The sequence below is a fragment of the Oncorhynchus mykiss genome, chromosome 2 (genome assembly GCF_057628025.1).
Source record: "Oncorhynchus mykiss isolate SJ-2025 chromosome 2, ASM5762802v1, whole genome shotgun sequence".
Taxonomy (NCBI): domain Eukaryota; kingdom Metazoa; phylum Chordata; class Actinopteri; order Salmoniformes; family Salmonidae; genus Oncorhynchus; species Oncorhynchus mykiss.
Genome location: NC_143023.1, coordinates 5,022,777 through 5,045,220, shown reverse-complemented (window position 1 = coordinate 5,045,220; position 22,444 = coordinate 5,022,777). Strand labels below are relative to the sequence as shown.

The following is a 22,444-nucleotide window of genomic DNA, read 5'->3' as shown; positions in this document are numbered from 1 at the left end:
ACCACTGTCTGTACGATTACAATTTCAGGGAGAGAGAACGAGAACAGAACTGAAACAATTATTTTAACTTCAGGACTTTCCCCAGGAAACGAACCGATCAGAAAACCCCCCGGGTGATGTTGTCCAGGGATGTCTCCCAAATGGAACCCCATTCCATATATAGTGCACTACTTTTGACCAGAGTCCTATAGGGCCCTGAGGCAAAGTAGTGCACTATATAGGGAATAGGGTTCCATTGGAGATGTAGGCCAAACCTCTACATGTTAAGGAGCATTCTGACATGGTTGTTTTGAACAGCCCACATTTGTTCTTTCTCTGGCTATTTCTGCCTCATTCCACCATGACACACAATAGGTATCCTTTCCCTCTCTTTCTCTCTCTCTCTCTCTCTCTCTCTCTCTCTCTCTCTCTCTCTCTTTCTCCCCCCTCGCTCTCTCTCTCTTTCTCCCCCCTCGCTCTCTCTCTCTCTCTCTTTCTCCCGCCTCGCTCTCTCTCTCTCTCTCTCTCTCTCTCTCTCTCTTTCTCACCCCCCCTCTCTCTCTCTTTCTCACCCCCCCTCTCTCTCTCTTTCTCCCCCCCTCTCTCTCTCTTTCTCACCCCCCCTCTCTCTCTCTCTTTCTCCCCCCTCGCTCTCTCTCTCTCTCTCTCTCTCTCTCTTTCTCACCCCCCTCTCTCTCTCTCTTTCTCACCCCCCCCTCTCTCTCTCTTTCTCACCCCCCCCATCTCTCTCTTGTGCTCTCTCTCTCTCACTTGTGCTCTCTCTCTCTCACTTGTGCTCTCTCTCTTGTGCTCTCTCTTGCTCTCTCTCTTGTGCTCTCTCTTTTGTGCTCTCTCTCTCTCTTTCTTTCTTTCTGTCTTTCTCAGAAGCTGGAGGCTGGAACACTCTGAATGTTCCAGATCGGTCCCAAACACAGTCACCCAAAATTTCCACGTTTTTTTTTCCCCCTGCATTTTAGTTTTGTGAAAGTGTGACTGTGTTTCTGCCTGACCACAATGCCTGAAAAACAAATATTTTTCCTTCTGGAATAAACACACAGATTACATCCTAAATGACACTCTATTTCCTATATAAGTGCACATATGTTGACCAAGCCCCATAAAGACTCTCATTAAAAGTAGTGCACTATATAGGAAATAGGGTGTGATTTGGGATACACAAACACAGCACACTTGGTTAAACTAGACACAATAAGCTCAGTTCCAGCCCTTTAGCTTTAAGGGATAATACACGTCATGTCTTCTGCTGTGAGCAGATCCAATGACAGAGTAGTAGATAAATAGCACCTGCATGATTACAGCCTGTGGTGTTCTGAGAAAGACAGGGAACCCTGTGAGCACACAGCAAGGCAGATAGTGTTACCATCTTCTGCTCCTAAGGGGTCCGTGTTGATGTCAACAAAGCCAAAACAATGATTCTCAACCTTATGTTCCGAGTGAGGTTGTTATCTGTGTTGGGTGCCCAACATAGATATCTTTGACACTTGTTGGGGTGCCCTGATTTGTTATGGGTGTTCCCAGTACCCCCCCCCCCCCCTCTCCCCCCAACCCACCTGTAAGTTGAACCCTGCTGTCAACACAACTAATGTACTGTAACCGAAATGGAACGTCTTGGAGAAAGACACCAAATATAGCTCCCTTCTCACTAATTTCAAATGAACAAGAGAATCTCACCGCTCAAGAATAAGGAACCGTTCCTCATCCCGGATGATGCTGGGCACAATTGGCCCAGCGTCGTCCGGGGTTTGGCCCGGGGGGTAGGCCGTCATTGTAAATATGAATTTGTTCTTTAACTGACTTGCCTATTGTAAAAAATCTGCTCAGTACAAAGATTCTGATGTTGGACTCCTGATCAAAACCTGTCCCTTTACCGCCATCTATTGGCAGGATTAAGTCATCATTTGTTATAATTTCCCATTTATTTTCTTGACCAGACAGGGTCAACACTTTAGGGTAAATCTAACCTCATCCCAAGACTAATTGCGGATAGCAATAGGAGGAAGAAGTGTCTGGTAAACGAGATCAGGGTGAATCCATATTAAAAACAACGTAAACAGGACGTGCTGACTGGACTCCCGTCCTGTGGTAATGACTCAGCGATTTAAGATTGAAGTCAAGGTGATGGGTTGTGATGAACTTTATGCTCCATCCTGCTCATTGCATCACAAAGTCCTCATGGAGAAATGCAGCCCAGACTGTCAGTGGTGAAAGCATGTGTTCATGGTCTCTGTGCAAACTGCCTCGCCCCTTTATGTGAGGTTTCAATGGCTCAGGACCGATTCAACTGAGGTGACACATAGAAACATTGATCCTCAATATCACCTCTGCCTCCTCATCCCCTCCTCCCCCCATCTCCACCACCACTATCCTCTTCCTCCTCCTCCACCACCAACATCGTCTTCCTCCTCTTCCTCCTCCACCACCAACATCGTCTTCCTCCTCCTCTTCCTCCTCCTCCACCATCACCATCATCCTCCTCCCTCTCTTCCTCATCCACCACCACTATCCTCTTCCTCCTCCACCACCAACATCGTCTTCCTCCTCCTCCACCACCACCATCATATTCCTCCTCCTCATCCACCACCACCATCCTCTTCCTCCTCCTCTTCCACATCAACCACCACCATCCTCTTCCTCCTCATCTTCCTCCCCCCATCTCCACCACCACCATCCTCTTCCTCATCCACCACCAACATCGTCTTCCTCCTCCTCCACCACCACCCATCCTCTTCCTCCTCCTCATCCACCACCACCATCCTCTTCCTCCTCCACCACCCCATCCTCTTCCTCATCAACCACCACCATCTTCTTCCTCCTCCTCTTCCTCCCCCCTCCTCCACCACCACCATCCTCTTCCTCCTCTTCCTCCTCCTCTTCCTCCTCCACCACCAACATCGTCTTCCTCCTCCTCTTCCTCCTCCTCCACCATCACCATCATCCTCCTCCCTCTCTTCCTCATCCACCACCACTATCCTCTTCCTCCTCCACCACCAACATCGTCTTCCTCCTCCTCCACCACCACCATCATATTCCTCCTCCTCATCCACCACCACCATCCTCTTCCTCCTCCTCTTCCACATCAACCACCACCATCCTCTTCCTCCTCATCTTCCTCCCCCCATCTCCACCACCACCATCCTCTTCCTCATCCACCACCAACATCGTCTTCCTCCTCCTCCACCACCACCCATCCTCTTCCTCCTCCTCATCCACCACCACCATCCTCTTCCTCCTCCACCACCCCATCCTCTTCCTCATCAACCACCACCATCTTCTTCCTCCTCCTCTTCCTCCCCCCTCCTCCACCACCACCATCCTCTTCCTCCCCCTCTCCTCCTCCATCACAATCTTCTTCCTCCTCCTCTTCCTCCCCCCTCCTCCACCACCACCATCCTCTTCCTCCCCCTCTCCATCACAATCCTCTTCCTCCTCCTCTTCCTCCCTCCTCATCCACCACCACCATCCTCTTCCTCTTCTTCCCCTCCTCCTCCACCACCACAATCATCTTCCTCCTCCTCTTTCTCCCCCCTCCTCCACCACCACAATCATCTTCCTCCTCCTCTTTCTCCCCCCTCCTCCACCACCACAATCATCTTCCTCCTCCTCTTCATCCCAATCAGCTTCATAATCATTCTCTTCATGATCCTCCTCCTCCGTTTCTTCCTCAATATCCTCCTCTTCATTACCTTCGTCATCAACATTACTTTCCCCATCAACATCATCATTATTTTTTCCTCCCCATCAACTTCATCACATTCATCTCCATCATCTTCACAATCATCAAATTCCTCCTCCTCCTCTTCCTCATCATCATCATCATCTCTAGGCCAACCCTCCACTCCACTTCCACTTACCCCTTTATTCCTATAGCAGGTAATGTAAAGCAGATAGCCTTGTACTTAAGAGTGTTGGGCCAGTAACTGAAAGGTCACTGGTTCGAATCCCCGAGCCAAATATGTGGACAAAAATCTGTCAACGTGCCCTTGAGCAAGGCACTTCAACCTTATAATACAGCATTAACACACAGTACAACATGTAGCTTCACACAGCGCCAGCAGATGTCCCCTTCTCCTCGCTGCTGTTGCGCTCCTTGACCCGTCTACAGCCAGCCAGCCACCACGGCCCGGGCGTCGCAGGAGAGGAGGGGCTGGCGCATCACGGTCTGTAACGTACTACGAGGGCTCTGTGTGAGGGTGTGTGATTCTTCCGGTGGCGGTTCATTCTCGCGAGGTGAGCCCTGATGGTGTCATCTACTAGACGTTAATCAGCGGATTCTCTGAGGAAATACGTTATTTTTAAATGTATGATTTTCCTATCCTGAGTTTTAGAAGCGGACAGGAAACGGAGGGATATGCGCCTAGGCAAATGTGGATACATCTTACCGAAAACGCGAGGGGAGGGAAACATGTAACCGGGCGTTCGGAGCGGCACCTGACACTTCGCGAGCAGGACTCTCCGTCTGTTGTATCCACCCGTTATTTAATTATTTGAATTATTGACACACAGTATTTTTGTGTTTTCCGTTGGATATTATCGTCGAGCCAAGACTGCAAAAATGAGCGAGGAAGTATCAGAGGTCCCCAAAGAACTGCTGGGTAAGACATGTGAACACCGGTTTGTTACGGTAGCTACTAACCGCTAGTAAAGGCAACCCTCTGTGTCTTATTGTGATCCAGGGAAAACCACGGGCTTGTAATGATGCGGGATTTTACTGTGTGGCAAAATGTAGTTACTGCTATTTCAGTAATAACCTTCCAACAGAGAAACGCTGTATTCGCTGAATTCCATTGTTAGACTATCATTTAACATTTAACCAGACTGGCTGGGTTTAGCGACATAAAATCGTACAAATAGCAGAAAAATCGTTTAGATAGAGAGACATCCCAGTGTAGTCTCAGTGAGATTGTCTTTCATTCCTTTTTAGATCGTGTCTTTATCCCAGTAAATCGTTGTCCCGTTGTATTGGGCTACAGTATTATTAAACCCGTGAGTACATCTCTAACGGTTTGGAAACCTCAGGCATGGCCGAGTGTAGCTTCAGACGGTCTTTGTAGGTGTTTCTCTCTGGTAATCACCTTGTAAAACGTAGAATATCTGAGCTAATGTCACCTACGTGTAACATCAGTCAGGCAACTCATCTCGTTCAAACCTCATGGTCCACGTGTGTGTCTATGTTATTAGTCCCTAGCTACGACATCAGATGGACCTGCACCTGCTGGATGTAGAGGAGTTGACGTAAAGAACAATTCATTATACCGTGTAGCCCTAAAGCATGGTGTGTGTTCATTGGCCTTTATGCTATACAGTGTAGTCCTAAAGCATGGTGTGTGTTCATTGGCCTTTATGCTATACAGTGTAGTCCTAAAGCATGGTGTGTGTTCATTGGCCTTCATGCTATACAGTGTAGTCCTAAAGCATGGTGTGTGTTCATTGGCCTTCATGCTATACAGTGTAGTCCTAAAGCATGGTGTGTGTTCATTGGCCTTCATGCTATACAGTGTAGTCCTAAAGCATGGTGTGTGTTCATTGCTGATTGGGTAGCTTATAAAACACGTTGCATTAATTGGCCTTTATGCCATACCAGAGGAGTTACACTGTAACTAAAAGGTAATTACCTAGCTGTGACCGTATAGGCATACAGAGTTCAATAATCACATCCAAATGTTATTTATCACATGTGCTGAATACAACAGATGTAGTAGACCTTACAGTGAAATGCTGAATACAACAGGTGTAGTAGACCTTACAGTGAAATGCTGAATACAACAGGTGTAGTAGACCTTACAGTGAAATGCTGAATACAACAGGTGTAGTAGACCTTTACAGTGAAATGCTGAATACAACAGATGTAGGTAGACCTTACAGTGAAATGCTGAATACAACAGATGTAGGTAGACCTTACAGTGAAATGCTGAATACAACAGGTGTAGGTAGACCTTACAGTGAAATGCTGAATACAACAGGTGTAGGTAGACCTTACAGTGAAATGCTGAATACAACAGGTGTAGTAGACCTTACAGTGAAATGCTGAATACAACAGGTGTAGTAGACCTTACAGTGAAATGCTGAATACAACAGGTGTAGTAGACCTTACAGTGAAATGCTGAATACAACAGGTGTAGGTAGACCTTACAGTGAAATGCTGAATACAACAGGTGTAGTAGACCTTACAGTGAAATGCTGAATACAACAGGTGTAGTAGACCTTACAGTGAAATGCTGAATACAACAGGTGTAGTAGACCTTACAGTGAAATGCTGAATACAACAGGTGTAGTAGACCTTACAGTGAAATGCTGAATACAACAGGTGTAGTAGACCTTATAGTGAAATGCTGAATACAACAGGTGTAGTAGACCTTACAGTGAAATGCTGAATACAACAGGTGTAGTAGACCTTACAGTGAAATGCTGACTACAACAGGTGTAGTAGACCTTACAGTGAAATGCTGAATACAACAGGTGTAGTAGACCTTACAGTGAAATGCTGAATACAACAGGTGTAGTAGACCTTACAGTGAAATGCTGAATACAACAGGTGTAGTAGACCTTACAGTGAAATGCTGAATACAACAGGTGTAGTAGACCTGACAGTGAAATGCTGAATACAACAGGTGTAGTAGACCTTACAGTGAAATGCTGAATACAACAGGTGTAGTAGACCTTACAGTGAAATGCTGAATACAACAGGTGTAGTAGACCTTACAGTGAAATGCTGAATACAACAGATGTAGTAGACCTTATAGTGAAATGCTGAATACAACAGGTGTAGTAGACCTTACAGTGAAATGCTGAATACAACAGGTGTAGTAGACCTTACAGTGAAATGCTGAATACAACAGGTGTAGTAGACCTTACAGTGAAATGCTGAATACAACAGGTGTAGTAGACCTTACAGTGAAATGCTGAATACAACAGGTGTAGTAGACCTTACAGTGAAATGCTGAATACAACAGGTGTAGTAGACCTGACAGTGAAATGCTGAATACAACAGGTGTAGTAGACCTTACAGTGAAATGCTGAATACAACAGGTGTAGTAGACCTTACAGTGAAATGCTGAATACAACAGGTGTAGTAGACCTTACAGTGAAATGCTGAATACAACAGGTGTAGTAGACCTTACAATGAAATGCTGAATACAACAGGTGTAGTAGACCTTACAGTGAAATGCTGAGTACAACAGGTGTAGTAGACCTTACAGTGAAATGCTGAATACAACAGGTATAGTAGACCTTACAGTGAAATGCTGACTGACAAGCCCCTTAACCAACAATGCAGATTCAAGAAAAATACGTGATAAGAAAATATTCACTAAAATAAACTGAAGTAAAACATAAATAAAGAATTAAAAAATAAAAATGAAAAGATAATAGAAACATAACAAATAATTAAAGAGCGGGGTCACCGGTTAGTCGAGGTAATTGAGGTAGTATGTACATGAATGTATAGTTAAAGTGACTATGCATAGATGATAAACAGAGAATAGCAGCAGAGTAACAATTGGGGGGAGGGGGTGGGGGGGGGTCAATGCAAATAGTCTGGGTAGCCATTTGATTGGCTGTTCAGGAGTCTTATGGCTTGACGGTAGAAGCTGGTTAGAAGCCTCTTGGACCTGGACTTGGCTCTCCGGTAACATCTAAACAATGTAGGACTACAATGTAAATAAATATGTGATTGAATTGTATTGAAAAGGAAGCTGGTCAAATCCTGACTCAAGTTACTAGTTTAGTTGCATGTAAGGACACCAGATTACACCAAACCCCGTGGATAAAGACCTCTCTGTTTCACAGTGATATGATAGGTTTCGGCTTGGTGACTTTTGCCCTCCCGATATGACACCAGACGTGTGTAGTTGACGTTAGACGTTTCTAGATTCCAGTATCATTGAGGTTGATCGACCAGCTCCTGATAAGCTCACACCCTGTCCTCGTGATGGAATTCTGTTTTGAAGCAGCACAGTAACACAAGCAGTTGTAAAAGCAGAACAGTATCGGGGCCAGTTCTCCCATCAGAACAATCAGGCATTGTGATGGTGTGACTGAGAGAATGAGGGCTGACATAACATCATGTGCTGTGACATCACAGTCAACGGCAATAGAATAGAACAGGGGAGTGACGGTAGAATGAGGATCTAATTTCTTCTAGGAGCTGTTGTAACACAGAGCAGCATGGAGCAGTCAGTCAGCACGGAGCAGTCAGTCAGCACGGAGCAGTCAGTCAGCACGGAGCAGTCAGTCAGCACGGAGCAGCCAGTCAGCACGGAGCAGTCAGTCAGCACGGAGCAGTCAGTCAGCACGGAACAGTCAGTCAGCACGGAGCAGTCAGTCAGCACGGAACAGTCAGTCAGCACGGAACAGTCAGTCAGCACGGAGCAGTCAGTCAGCATGGAACAGTCGGTCAGCACGGAGCAGTCAGCACGGAGCAGTCAGTCAGCACGGAACAGTCAGTCAGCATGGAGCAGCCAGCACAGAGCAGTCAGTCAGCATGGAGCAGTCAGTCAGCACGGAGCAGCCAGTCAGCACGGAGCAGCCAGTCAGCATGGAGCAGTCAGTCAGCACGGAACAGTCAGTCAGCACAGAGCAGTCAGTCAGCATGGAACAGTCAGTCAGCACGGAGCAGTCAGCACAGAGCAGTCAGTCAGCATGGAGCAGTCAGCACGGAGCAGTCAGTCAGCAAGGAGCAGTCAGCACGGAGCAGTCAGTCAGCATGGAGCAGTCAGCACGGAGCAGTCAGTCAGCACGGAGCAGTCAGTCAGCATGGAGCAGTCAGTCAGCACGGAGCAGTCAGTCAGCACGGAGCAGTCAGTCAGCATGGAGCAGTCAGTCAGCACGGAGCAGTCAGCCAGCACAGAGCAGTCAGTCAGCACGGAGCAGTCAGTCAGCACGGAGCAGTCAGTCGGCATGGAGCAGTCAGTCGGCACGGAGCAGTCAGTCAGCACGGAGCAGTCAGTCGGCACGGAGCAGTCAGTCGGCACGGAGCAGTCAGTCGGCACGGAGCAGTCAGTCGGCACGGAGCGTGCTGTCAGTCAGTCAGCACAGAACAGTCAGCATGAGAATTCTCTGTCAGAACACACCAGGAAGAGAAAGTAGCTGCATTGTCTGAGAGATGCTCATTGTTCTGTTCTCTCTCTCTCTCACACACACGCACGGACGCACACACACACAACCAAGAGGATCCTCTCATAGCCCTCACCTGGATTGTGTGTGTGTGTGTGTGTGTGTGTGAGAGAGAAAGAGAGGGGGGTGAGAGAGCAAGTGAAAGAGCAACAGCGAGAGGAGAACACTGATTTGCCTGAACAACTTTCTCTTTGTCTGACGACTCCGAGGCTTGTCAGCCAATCACAAGCTGGCACAAGGCCAAGCACCAGGGTGAAAGGGTTACATCTAGGGAAGTTTACAGATCATGGCTCCTAATTGATTGTTACAACAACAGAACAACACCTGTGTTCCCAGAGAGGGTTTGACCCAGGCCCAGTCACAGTGAAGGAGTTAGCTAATGTTCGAGCAGTCACACAGTCACAGCCAGAACAGTTATACCAAACTCCCCCATACAGACCAGACTCCAGAATTAGGAGTACAGTGTGAAGAGAGGGGGTAGAGACAGAGCGAAAGCAACAGAGAGAAAGAGAGAGAGAGAGAGACAGAGCGAATGCTACAGAGAGAGAGACAAAACGAGAGCTACAGAGAGAGTGAAAGAGAGACAGAGAGAGAGAGAGAGAGAGTTTATTTCGCTTTTGTTTATTATCTATTTCACTTCCTTTGGCAATGTAAACATATGTTTCCCATGCCAATAAAGACATTGAGAGAGAGACAGAGAGACAGAGAGAGAGAGAGAGAGAGAGAGAGAGAGAGAGACAGACACCAAATTGACTCTGCACGCAGAATTCTGCAAAAATATCCTCCATGTACAACGTAGAACACCAAATAATGCATGCAGAGCAGAATTAGGCCGATACCCACTAATTATCAAAATCCAGAAAAGAGCCATTAAATTCTATAACCACCTAAAAGGAAGCGATTCCCAAACCTTCCATAACAAAGCCATCACCTACAGAGAGATGAACCTGGAGAAGAGTCCCCTAAGCAAGCTGGTCCTGGGGCTCTGTTCACAAACACAAACACACCCTACAGATCCCCAGGACAACAGCACAATTAGACCCAACCAAATCATGAGAAAACAAAAAGATAATACTTGACACATTGGAAAGAATTAACAAAAAAACAGAGCAAACTAGAATGCTATTTGGCCCTAAACAGAGAGTACACAGCGGCAGAATACCTGACCACTGTGACTGACCCAAAATTAAGGAAAGCTTTGACTATGTACAGATTCAGTGAGCATAGCCTTGCTATTGAGAAAGGCCACCGTAGGCAGAGATGGCTCTCAAGAAAAGACAGGCTATGTGCTCACTGCCCACAAAATGAGGTGGAAACTGAGCTGCACTTCCTAACCTCCTGCCCAATGTATGACCATATTAGAGAGACATATTTCCCTCAGATTACACAGATCCACAAAGAATTCGAAAACAAATCCAATTTTGAAAAACTCCCATATCTACTGGGTGAAATTCCACAGTGTGCCATCACAGCAGCAAGATGTGTGACCTGTTGCCACGAGAAAAGGGCAACCAGTGAAGAACACACACCATTGTAAATACAACCCATATTTATGCTTATTTATTTTATCTTGTGTCCTTTAACCATTTGTACATTGTTAAAACACTGTATACAGTGCCTTGCGAAAGTATTCGGCCCCCTTGAACTTTGCGACCTTTTGCCACATTTCAGGCTTCAAACATAAAGATATAAAACTGTATTTTTTTGTGAAGAATCAACAACAAGTGGGACACAATCATGAAGTGGAACGACATTTATTGGATATTTCAAACTTTTTTAACAAATCAAAAACTGAAAAATTGAGCGTGCAAAATTATTCAGCCCCCTTAAGTTAATACTTTGTAGCGCCACCTTTTGCTGCGATTACAGCTGTAAGTCGCTTGGGGTATGTCTCTATCAGTTTTGCACATCGAGAGACTGAAATTGTTTCCCATTCCTCCTTGCAAAACAGCTCGAGCTCAGTGAGGTTGGATGGAGAGCATTTGTGAACAGCAGTTTTCAGTTCTTTCCACAGATTCTCGATTGGATTCAGGTCTGGACTTTGACTTGGCCATTCTAACACCTGGATATGTTTATTTTTGAACCATTCCATTGTAGATTTTGCTTTATGTTTTGGATCATTGTCTTGTTGGAAGACAAATCTCCGTCCCAGTCTCAGGTCTTTTGCAGACTCCATCAGGTTTTCTTCCAGAATGGTCCTGTATTTGGCTCCATCCATCTTCCCATCAATTTTAACCATCTTCCCTGTCCCTGCTGAAGAAAAGCAGGCCCAAACCATGATGCTGCCACCACCATGTTTGACAGTGGAGATGGTGTGTTCAGCTGTGTTGCTTTTACGCCAAACATAACGTTTTGCATTGTTGCCAAAAAGTTCAATTTTGCTTTCATCTGAACAGAGCACCTTCTTCCACATGTTTGGTGTGTCTCCCAGGTGGCTTGTGGCAAACTTTAAACGACACTTTTTATGGATATCTTTAAGAAATGTCTTTCTTCTTGCCACTCTTCCATAAAGGCCAGATTTGTGCAATATACGACTGATTGTTGTCCTATGGACAGAGTCTCCCACCTCAGCTGTAGATCTCTGCAGTTCATCCAGAGTGATCATGGGCCTCTTGGCTGCATCTCTGATCAGTCTTCTCCTTGTATGAGCTGAAAGTTTAGAGGGACGGCCAGGTCTTGGTAGATTTGCAGTGGTCTGATACTCCTTACATTTCAATATTATCGCTTGCACAGTGCTCCTTGGGATGTTTAAAGTTTTTGATTTGTTAAAAAAGTTTGAAATATCCAATAAATGTCGTTCCACTTCATGATTGTGTCCCACTTGTTGATTCTTCACAAAAAAATACAGTTTTATATCTTTATGTTTGAAGCCTGAAATGTGGCAAAAGGTCGCAAAGTTCAAGGGGGGCGAATACTTTCGCAAGGCACTGTATATATATATATAGAGAGAGAGATAGAGAGGGAGGGATATATATTCATAAATATATATAGAGAGAGAGGTAGGGATATATATTTATATACAGTGGGTCAAAAAAGTATTTAGTCAGCCACCAATTGTGCAAGTTCTCCCACTTAAAAATATGAGAGAGGGAGGCCTGTAATTTTCATCATAGGTACACTTCAACTATGACAGACAAAATGAGAAAAAAAATCCAGAAAATCACATTGTAGGATTTTTTATGAATTTATTTGGAAATTATGGTGGAAAATAAGTATTTGGTCAATAACAAAAGTTTATCTCAATACTTTGTTATATACCCTTTGTTGGCAATGACAGAGGTCAAACGTTTTCTGTAAGTTTTCACACACTGTTGCTGGTATTTTGGCCCATTCCTCCATGCAGATCTCCTCTAGAGCAGTGATGTTTTCGGGCTGTTGCTGGGCAACACGGACTTTCAACTCCCTCCAAAGATTTTCTATGGGGTTGAGATCTGGAGACTGGCTAGGCCACTCCAGGACCTTGAAATGCTTCTTACGAAGCCACTCCTTCGTTGCCCGGGTGGTGTGTTTGGCATCATTGTCATGCTGAAAGACCCAGTCACGTTTCATCTTCAATGCCCTTGCTGATGGTAGGCTTTGTTACTTTGGTCCCAGCTCTCTGCCGGTCATTCACTAGGTCCCCCCGTGTGGTTCTGGGATTTTTGCTCACCGTTCTTGTGATCATTTTGACCCCACAGGGTGAGATCTTGCGTGGAGCCCCAGATTGAGGGAGATTATCAGTGGTCTTGTATGTCTTCCATTTCCTAATAATTGCTCCCACAGTTGATTTCTTCAAACCAAGCTGCTTACCTATTGCAGATTCAGTCTTCCCAGCCTGGTGCAGGTCTACAATTTTATTTCTGGTGTCCTTTGACAGCTCGTTGGTCTTGGCCATAGTGGAGTTTGGAGTGTGACTGTTTGAGGTTGTGGACAGGTGTCTTTTATACTGATAACAAGGTCAAACAGGTGCCATTAATACAGGTAACGAGTGGAGGACAGAGGAGCCTCTTAAAGAAGAAGTTACAGGTCTGTGAGAGCCAGAATTCTTGCTTGTTTGTAGCTGACCAAATACTTATTTTCCACCATAATTTGCAAATAAATTCATAAAAAATCCTACAATGTGATTTTCTGGATTTTTTCCCCTCATTTTGTCTGTCATAGTTGAAGTGTACCTATGATGAAAGGCTTCTCTCATCTCTTTAAGTGGGAGAACTTGCACAATTGGTGGCTGACTAAATACTTTTTTTGCCCCACTGTATATATATATATATATATATATATACAGTGCCTTGCGAAAGTATTCGGCCCCCTTGAACTTTTAGACCTTTTGCCACATTTCAGGCTTCAAACATAAAGATATAAAACTGTATTTTTTTGTGAAGAATCAACAACAAGTGGGACACAATCATGAAGTGGAACGACATTTATTGGATATTTCAAACTTTTTTAACAAATCAAAAACTGAAAAATTGGGCGTGCAAAATTATTCAGCCCCCTTAAATTAATACTTTGTAGCGCCACCTTTTGCTGCGATTACAGCTGTAAGTCGCTTGGGGTATGTCTCTATCAGTTTTGCACATCGAGAGACTGAATTTTTTTCCCATTCCTCCTTGCAAAACAGCTCGAGCTCAGTGAGGTTGGATGGAGAGCATTTGTGAACAGCAGTTTTCAGTTCTTTCCACAGATTCTCGATTGGATTCAGGTCTGGTCTTTCTAACCATTCTAACACCTGGATATGTTTATTTTTGAACCATTCCATTGTAGATTTTGCTTTATGTTTTGGATCATTGTCTTGTTGGAAGACAAATCTCCGTCCCAGTCTCAGGTCTTTTGCAGACTCCATCAGGTTTTCTTCCAGAATGGTCCTGTATTTGGCTCCATCCATCTTCCCATCAATTTTAACCATCTTCCCTGTCCCTGCTGAAGAAAAGCAGGCCCAAACCATGATGCTGCCACCACCATGTTTGACAGTGGAGATGGTGTGTTCAGCTGTGTTGCTTTTACGCCAAACATAACGTTTTGCATTGTTGCCAAAAAGTTCAATTTTGCTTTCATCTGAACAGAGCACCTTCTTCCACATGTTTGGTGTGTCTCCCAGGTGGCTTGTGGCAAACTTTAAACGACACTTTTTATGGATATCTTTAAGAAATGTCTTTCTTCTTGCCACTCTTCCATAAAGGCCAGATTTGTGCAATATACGACTGATTGTTGTCCTATGGACAGAGTCTCCCACCTCAGCTGTAGATCTCTGCAGTTCATCCAGAGTGATCATGGGCCTCTTGGCTGCATCTCTGATCAGTCTTCTCCTTGTATGAGCTGAAAGTTTAGAGGGACGGCCAGGTCTTGGTAGATTTGCAGTGGTCTGATACTCCTTACATTTCAATATTATCGCTTGCACAGTGCTCCTTGGGATGTTTAAAGTTTTTGATTTGTTAAAAAAGTTTGAAATATCCAATAAATGTCGTTCCACTTCATGATTGTGTCCCACTTGTTGATTCTTCACAAAAAAATACAGTTTTATATCTTTATGTTTGAAGCCTGAAATGTGGCAAAAGGTCGCAAAGTTCAAGGGGGGCGAATACTTTCGCAAGGCACTGTATATATATATATAGAGAGAGAGATAGAGAGGGAGGGATATATATTCATAAATATATATAGAGAGAGAGGTAGGGATATATATTTATATACAGTGGGTCAAAAAAGTATTTAGTCAGCCACCAATTGTGCAAGTTCTCCCACTTAAAAATATGAGAGAGGGAGGCCTGTAATTTTCATCATAGGTACACTTCAACTATGACAGACAAAATGAGAAAAAAAATCCAGAAAATCACATTGTAGGATTTTTTATGAATTTATTTGGAAATTATGGTGGAAAATAAGTATTTGGTCAATAACAAAAGTTTATCTCAATACTTTGTTATATACCCTTTGTTGGCAATGACAGAGGTCAAACGTTTTCTGTAAGTTTTCACACACTGTTGCTGGTATTTTGGCCCATTCCTCCATGCAGATCTCCTCTAGAGCAGTGATGTTTTCGGGCTGTTGCTGGGCAACACGGACTTTCAACTCCCTCCAAAGATTTTCTATGGGGTTGAGATCTGGAGACTGGCTAGGCCACTCCAGGACCTTGAAATGCTTCTTACGAAGCCACTCCTTCGTTGCCCGGGTGGTGTGTTTGGCATCATTGTCATGCTGAAAGACCCAGTCACGTTTCATCTTCAATGCCCTTGCTGATGGTAGGCTTTGTTACTTTGGTCCCAGCTCTCTGCCGGTCATTCACTAGGTCCCCCCGTGTGGTTCTGGGATTTTTGCTCACCGTTCTTGTGATCATTTTGACCCCACAGGGTGAGATCTTGCGTGGAGCCCCAGATTGAGGGAGATTATCAGTGGTCTTGTATGTCTTCCATTTCCTAATAATTGCTCCCACAGTTGATTTCTTCAAACCAAGCTGCTTACCTATTGCAGATTCAGTCTTCCCAGCCTGGTGCAGGTCTACAATTTTATTTCTGGTGTCCTTTGACAGCTCGTTGGTCTTGGCCATAGTGGAGTTTGGAGTGTGACTGTTTGAGGTTGTGGACAGGTGTCTTTTATACTGATAACAAGGTCAAACAGGTGCCATTAATACAGGTAACGAGTGGAGGACAGAGGAGCCTCTTAAAGAAGAAGTTACAGGTCTGTGAGAGCCAGAATTCTTGCTTGTTTGTAGCTGACCAAATACTTATTTTCCACCATAATTTGCAAATAAATTCATAAAAAATCCTACAATGTGATTTTCTGGATTTTTTCCCCTCATTTTGTCTGTCATAGTTGAAGTGTACCTATGATGAAAGGCTTCTCTCATCTCTTTAAGTGGGAGAACTTGCACAATTGGTGGCTGACTAAATACTTTTTTTGCCCCACTGTATATATATATATATATATATATATACAGTGCCTTGCGAAAGTATTCGGCCCCCTTGAACTTTTAGACCTTTTGCCACATTTCAGGCTTCAAACATAAAGATATAAAACTGTATTTTTTTGTGAAGAATCAACAACAAGTGGGACACAATCATGAAGTGGAACGACATTTATTGGATATTTCAAACTTTTTTAACAAATCAAAAACTGAAAAATTGGGCGTGCAAAATTATTCAGCCCCCTTAAATTAATACTTTGTAGCGCCACCTTTTGCTGCGATTACAGCTGTAAGTCGCTTGGGGTATGTCTCTATCAGTTTTGCACATCGAGAGACTGAATTTTTTTCCCATTCCTCCTTGCAAAACAGCTCGAGCTCAGTGAGGTTGGATGGAGAGCATTTGTGAACAGCAGTTTTCAGTTCTTTCCACAGATTCTCGATTGGATTCAGGTCTGGTCTTTCTAACCATTCTAACACCTGGATATGTTTATTTTTGAACCATTCCATTGTAGATTTTGCTTTATGTTTTGGATCATTGTCTTGTTGGAAGACAAATCTCCGTCCCAGTCTCAGGTCTTTTGCAGACTCCATCAGGTTTTCTTCCAGAATGGTCCTGTATTTGGCTCCATCCATCTTCCCATCAATTTTAACCATCTTCCCTGTCCCTGCTGAAGAAAAGCAGGCCCAAACCATGATGCTGCCACCACCATGTTTGACAGTGGGGATGGTGTGTTCAGCTGTGTTGCTTTTACGCCAAACATAACATTTTGCATTGTTGCCAAAAAGTTCAATTTTGGTTTCATCTGACCAGAGCACCTTCTTCCACATGTTTGGTGTGTCTCCCAGGTGGCTTGTGGCAAACTTTAAGACACTTTTTATGGATATCTTTAAGAAATGGCTTTCTTCTTGCCACTCTTCCATAAAGGCCAGATTTGTGCAATATACGACTGATTGTTGTCCTATGGACAGAGTCTCCCACATCAGCTGTAGATCTCTGCAGTTCATCCAGAGTGATCATGGGCCTCTTGGCTGCATCTCTGATCAGTCTTCTCCTTGTATGAGCTGAAAGTTTAGAGGGACGGCCAGGTCTTGGTAGATTTGCAGTGGTCTGATACTCCTTCCATTTCAATATTATCGCTTGCACAGTGCTCCTTGGGATGTTTAAAGCTTGGGAAATGTTTTTGTATCCAAATCCGGCTTTAAACTTCTTCACAACAGTATCTCGGACCTGCCTGGTGTGTTCCTTGTTCTTCATGATGCTCTCTGCGCTTTTAACGGACCTCTGAGACTATCACAGTGCAGGTGCATTTATACGGAGACTTGATTACACACAGGTGGATTGTATTTATCATCATTAGTCATTTAGGTCAACATTGGATCATTCAGAGATCCTCACTGAACTTCTGGAGAGAGTTTGCTGCACTGAAAGTAAAGGGGCTGAATAATTTTGCACGCCCAATTTTTCAGTTTTTGATTTGTTAAAAAAGTTTGAAATATCCAATAAATGTCGTTCCACTTCATGATTGTGTCCCACTTGTTGATTCTTCACAAAAAAATACAGTTTTATATCTTTATGTTTGAAGCCTGAAATGTGGCAAAAGGTCGCAAAGTTCAAGGGGGGCGAATACTTTCGCAAGGCACTGTATATATATATATAGAGAGAGAGATAGAGAGGGAGGGATATATATTCATAAATATATATAGAGAGAGAGGTAGGGATATATATTTATATACAGTGGGTCAAAAAAGTATTTAGTCAGCCACCAATTGTGCAAGTTCTCCCACTTAAAAATATGAGAGAGGGAGGCCTGTAATTTTCATCATAGGTACACTTCAACTATGACAGACAAAATGAGAAAAAAAATCCAGAAAATCACATTGTAGGATTTTTTATGAATTTATTTGGAAATTATGGTGGAAAATAAGTATTTGGTCAATAACAAAAGTTTATCTCAATACTTTGTTATATACCCTTTGTTGGCAATGACAGAGGTCAAACGTTTTCTGTAAGTTTTCACACACTGTTGCTGGTATTTTGGCCCATTCCTCCATGCAGATCTCCTCTAGAGCAGTGATGTTTTCGGGCTGTTGCTGGGCAACACGGACTTTCAACTCCCTCCAAAGATTTTCTATGGGGTTGAGATCTGGAGACTGGCTAGGCCACTCCAGGACCTTGAAATGCTTCTTACGAAGCCACTCCTTCGTTGCCCGGGTGGTGTGTTTGGCATCATTGTCATGCTGAAAGACCCAGTCACGTTTCATCTTCAATGCCCTTGCTGATGGTAGGCTTTGTTACTTTGGTCCCAGCTCTCTGCCGGTCATTCACTAGGTCCCCCCGTGTGGTTCTGGGATTTTTGCTCACCGTTCTTGTGATCATTTTGACCCCACAGGGTGAGATCTTGCGTGGAGCCCCAGATTGAGGGAGATTATCAGTGGTCTTGTATGTCTTCCATTTCCTAATAATTGCTCCCACAGTTGATTTCTTCAAACCAAGCTGCTTACCTATTGCAGATTCAGTCTTCCCAGCCTGGTGCAGGTCTACAATTTTATTTCTGGTGTCCTTTGACAGCTCGTTGGTCTTGGCCATAGTGGAGTTTGGAGTGTGACTGTTTGAGGTTGTGGACAGGTGTCTTTTATACTGATAACAAGGTCAAACAGGTGCCATTAATACAGGTAACGAGTGGAGGACAGAGGAGCCTCTTAAAGAAGAAGTTACAGGTCTGTGAGAGCCAGAATTCTTGCTTGTTTGTAGCTGACCAAATACTTATTTTCCACCATAATTTGCAAATAAATTCATAAAAAATCCTACAATGTGATTTTCTGGATTTTTTCCCCTCATTTTGTCTGTCATAGTTGAAGTGTACCTATGATGAAAGGCTTCTCTCATCTCTTTAAGTGGGAGAACTTGCACAATTGGTGGCTGACTAAATACTTTTTTTGCCCCACTGTATATATATATATATATATATATATACAGTGCCTTGCGAAAGTATTCGGCCCCCTTGAACTTTTAGACCTTTTGCCACATTTCAGGCTTCAAACATAAAGATATAAAACTGTATTTTTTTGTGAAGAATCAACAACAAGTGGGACACAATCATGAAGTGGAACGACATTTATTGGATATTTCAAACTTTTTTAACAAATCAAAAACTGAAAAATTGGGCGTGCAAAATTATTCAGCCCCCTTAAATTAATACTTTGTAGCGCCACCTTTTGCTGCGATTACAGCTGTAAGTCGCTTGGGGTATGTCTCTATCAGTTTTGCACATCGAGAGACTGAATTTTTTTCCCATTCCTCCTTGCAAAACAGCTCGAGCTCAGTGAGGTTGGATGGAGAGCATTTGTGAACAGCAGTTTTCAGTTCTTTCCACAGATTCTCGATTGGATTCAGGTCTGGTCTTTCTAACCATTCTAACACCTGGATATGTTTATTTTTGAACCATTCCATTGTAGATTTTGCTTTATGTTTTGGATCATTGTCTTGTTGGAAGACAAATCTCCGTCCCAGTCTCAGGTCTTTTGCAGACTCCATCAGGTTTTCTTCCAGAATGGTCCTGTATTTGGCTCCATCCATCTTCCCATCAATTTTAACCATCTTCCCTGTCCCTGCTGAAGAAAAGCAGGCCCAAACCATGATGCTGCCACCACCATGTTTGACAGTGGGGATGGTGTGTTCAGCTGTGTTGCTTTTACGCCAAACATAACATTTTGCATTGTTGCCAAAAAGTTCAATTTTGGTTTCATCTGACCAGAGCACCTTCTTCCACATGTTTGGTGTGTCTCCCAGGTGGCTTGTGGCAAACTTTAAGACACTTTTTATGGATATCTTTAAGAAATGGCTTTCTTCTTGCCACTCTTCCATAAAGGCCAGATTTGTGCAATATACGACTGATTGTTGTCCTATGGACAGAGTCTCCCACATCAGCTGTAGATCTCTGCAGTTCATCCAGAGTGATCATGGGCCTCTTGGCTGCATCTCTGATCAGTCTTCTCCTTGTATGAGCTGAAAGTTTAGAGGGACGGCCAGGTCTTGGTAGATTTGCAGTGGTCTGATACTCCTTCCATTTCAATATTATCGCTTGCACAGTGCTCCTTGGGATGTTTAAAGCTTGGGAAATGTTTTTGTATCCAAATCCGGCTTTAAACTTCTTCACAACAGTATCTCGGACCTGCCTGGTGTGTTCCTTGTTCTTCATGATGCTCTCTGCGCTTTTAACGGACCTCTGAGACTATCACAGTGCAGGTGCATTTATACGGAGACTTGATTACACACAGGTGGATTGTATTTATCATCATTAGTCATTTAGGTCAACATTGGATCATTCAGAGATCCTCACTGAACTTCTGGAGAGAGTTTGCTGCACTGAAAGTAAAGGGGCTGAATAATTTTGCACGCCCAATTTTTCAGTTTTTGATTTGTTAAAAAAGTTAGAAATATCCAATAAATGTCGTTCCACTTCATGATTGTGTCCCACTTGTTGTTGATTCTTCACAAAAAAATACAGTTTTATATCTTTATGTTTGAAGCCTGAAATGTGGCAAAAGGTCGCAAAGTTCAAGGGGGCCGAATACTTTCGCAAGGCACTGTATATATAGAGAGAGAGAGACAGAGAGAGAGAGAGAGAGAGGCAGAGAGAGAGAGATGACCCAGTTCCTCTATAAGCCAATTCTCATTGGATGAGCTTCCAGAGGGTGTGAAGAATCAATTTGTACAGCAGAAGCTGAAGTAAATATGACTGGTGACAAGGTTTAAATCTCCGCCAGGCAGGTGGGGGTTCAAAGCTAATAAAACATCATTATTTAGACCTTTTTAAAACATGACTATCTTCCACTGTGGTTTGTGTGAATTATGGATTTAATTCATTTTTTTATTGTTGGTTTAAATGTTTTTATTTTTAATGAAAGCAGACTGGAAATCCTTTCCTGTTGGGAAATCAGTCCTGCTATCAAGTGCAAGCTCACTTATATTTCATTGCGTAGCTTTGGAAAGTTGGCCTAACGATTTAATCAAGATAATATAATCAAATGAATACATTCAAAATGTTATGTCCTGGGTGCTCAGCTGGTTATTCATGTCAACCTAACACTCCTCTCCTCTCCTCTCCTCTCCTCTCCTCTCCTCTCCTCTCCTCTCCTCTCCTCTCCTCTCCTGTAGAGAGTGTGAAGGATGCAGTGGGGAGGAAGATGAAGCTCTCGGTGAAGAAGAGAGTCAAACTAGAGATCAAAGGAGACAAGGTGGAGAACAGAGTCTTGGTAAGTCACACAGATAACCTCTGATATGTTCTCTTCTGAATGGGCCTTTCCTTTAGCGTTCTCTCTCTCTCTGTTCTCCTCTCTCTCTCTCTCTCTCTCTCTCTCTCTCTATCTCTCTCTCTCTCTCTCTCTCTCTCTCTGCTCTCCTCTCTCTCTCTCTGCTCTCCTCTCTCTCTCTCTCTCTCTCTCTCTCTATCTCTCTCTCTCTCTCTCTCTGCTCTCCTCTCTCTCTCTCTGCTCTCCTCTCGCTCTCTCTTTGCTCTCCTCTCTCCTCTCTCTCTCTCTCTCCTCTCTCTGCTCTCCTCTCTCTCTCTCTCTCTCTGCTCTCCTCTCTCTCTCTGCTCTCTGCTCTCTCTCTCTCTCTCCTCTCTCTGCTCTCCTCTCTCTCTCTCTCTCTGCTCTCCTCTCTCTCTCTGCTCTCTGCTCTCCTCTTTCTCTCTCTCTCTCCTCTCTCTGCTCTCCTCTCTCTCTCTCTCTCTCTGCTCTCCTCTCTCTCTCTGCTCTCTGCTCTCCTCTTTCTCTCTCTCTCTCCTCTCTCTGCTCTCCTCTCTCTCTCTCTCTCCTCTCTCTGCTCTCCTCTCTCTCTCTCTCTCTCTCTCTCTGCTCTCCTCTCTCTCTCTCTGCTCTCCCTCTCTCTCTCTGCTCTCCTCTCTCTCTCTGCTCTCCTCTCTCTCTCTCTTCTCTCCTCTCTCCTCTCTCTCTCTCTCTCTCTCTCTGCTCTCCTCTCTCTCTCTCTGCTCTCCTCTCCCTCTCTCTCTCTGCTCTCCTCCCTCTCTCTCTCTGCTCTCCTCTCTCTCTCTCTGCTCTCCTCTCTCTCTCTCTGCTCTCCTCTCTCTCTCTGCTCTCCTCTCTGCTCTCCTCTCTGCTCTCCTCTCTCTGCACTCCTCTCTCCTCTCTCTCTGCTCTCCTCTCTCTATCTCTCTCTCTCTCTCTCTCTCTCTCTGCTCTCCTCTCGCTCTCTCTCTGCTCTCCTCTCGCTCTCTCTCTGCTCTCCTCTCTCCTCTCTCTCTCTCCTCTCTCTGCTCTCCTCTCTCTCTCTCTCTCTCTGCTCTCCTCTCTCTCTCTCTGCTCTCCTCTCTCTGCTCTCCTCTCTCTCTCTCTCCTCTCTCTGCTCTCCTCTTTCTCTCTCTCTCTCCTCTCTCTGCTCTCCTCTCTCTCTCTCTCTCTCTGCTCTCCTCTCTCTCTCTGCTCTCTGCTCTC

The 22,444-nt window shown here is 44.2% G+C and overlaps 1 protein-coding gene across 2 annotated transcripts in view; it reads left to right on the top strand.

Annotated features, from left to right (window-relative positions):
* Positions 1–4,132: 4,132 nt before the first annotated feature.
* Positions 4,133–22,444, top strand: part of LOC110506994 (F-actin-uncapping protein LRRC16A) — a 220,702-nt gene continuing 202,390 nt past the window's right edge. For both annotated transcript variants that reach the window (XM_090186089.1, XM_090186092.1), the window contains exons 1-2: positions 4,133–4,592; positions 21,147–21,244. In XM_090186089.1, coding sequence (XP_090042215.1) covers positions 4,553–4,592; positions 21,147–21,244 — 138 coding nt within the window. In that variant the 5' untranslated portion in view covers positions 4,133–4,552. The remainder of the gene's footprint in view (positions 4,593–21,146; positions 21,245–22,444) is intronic.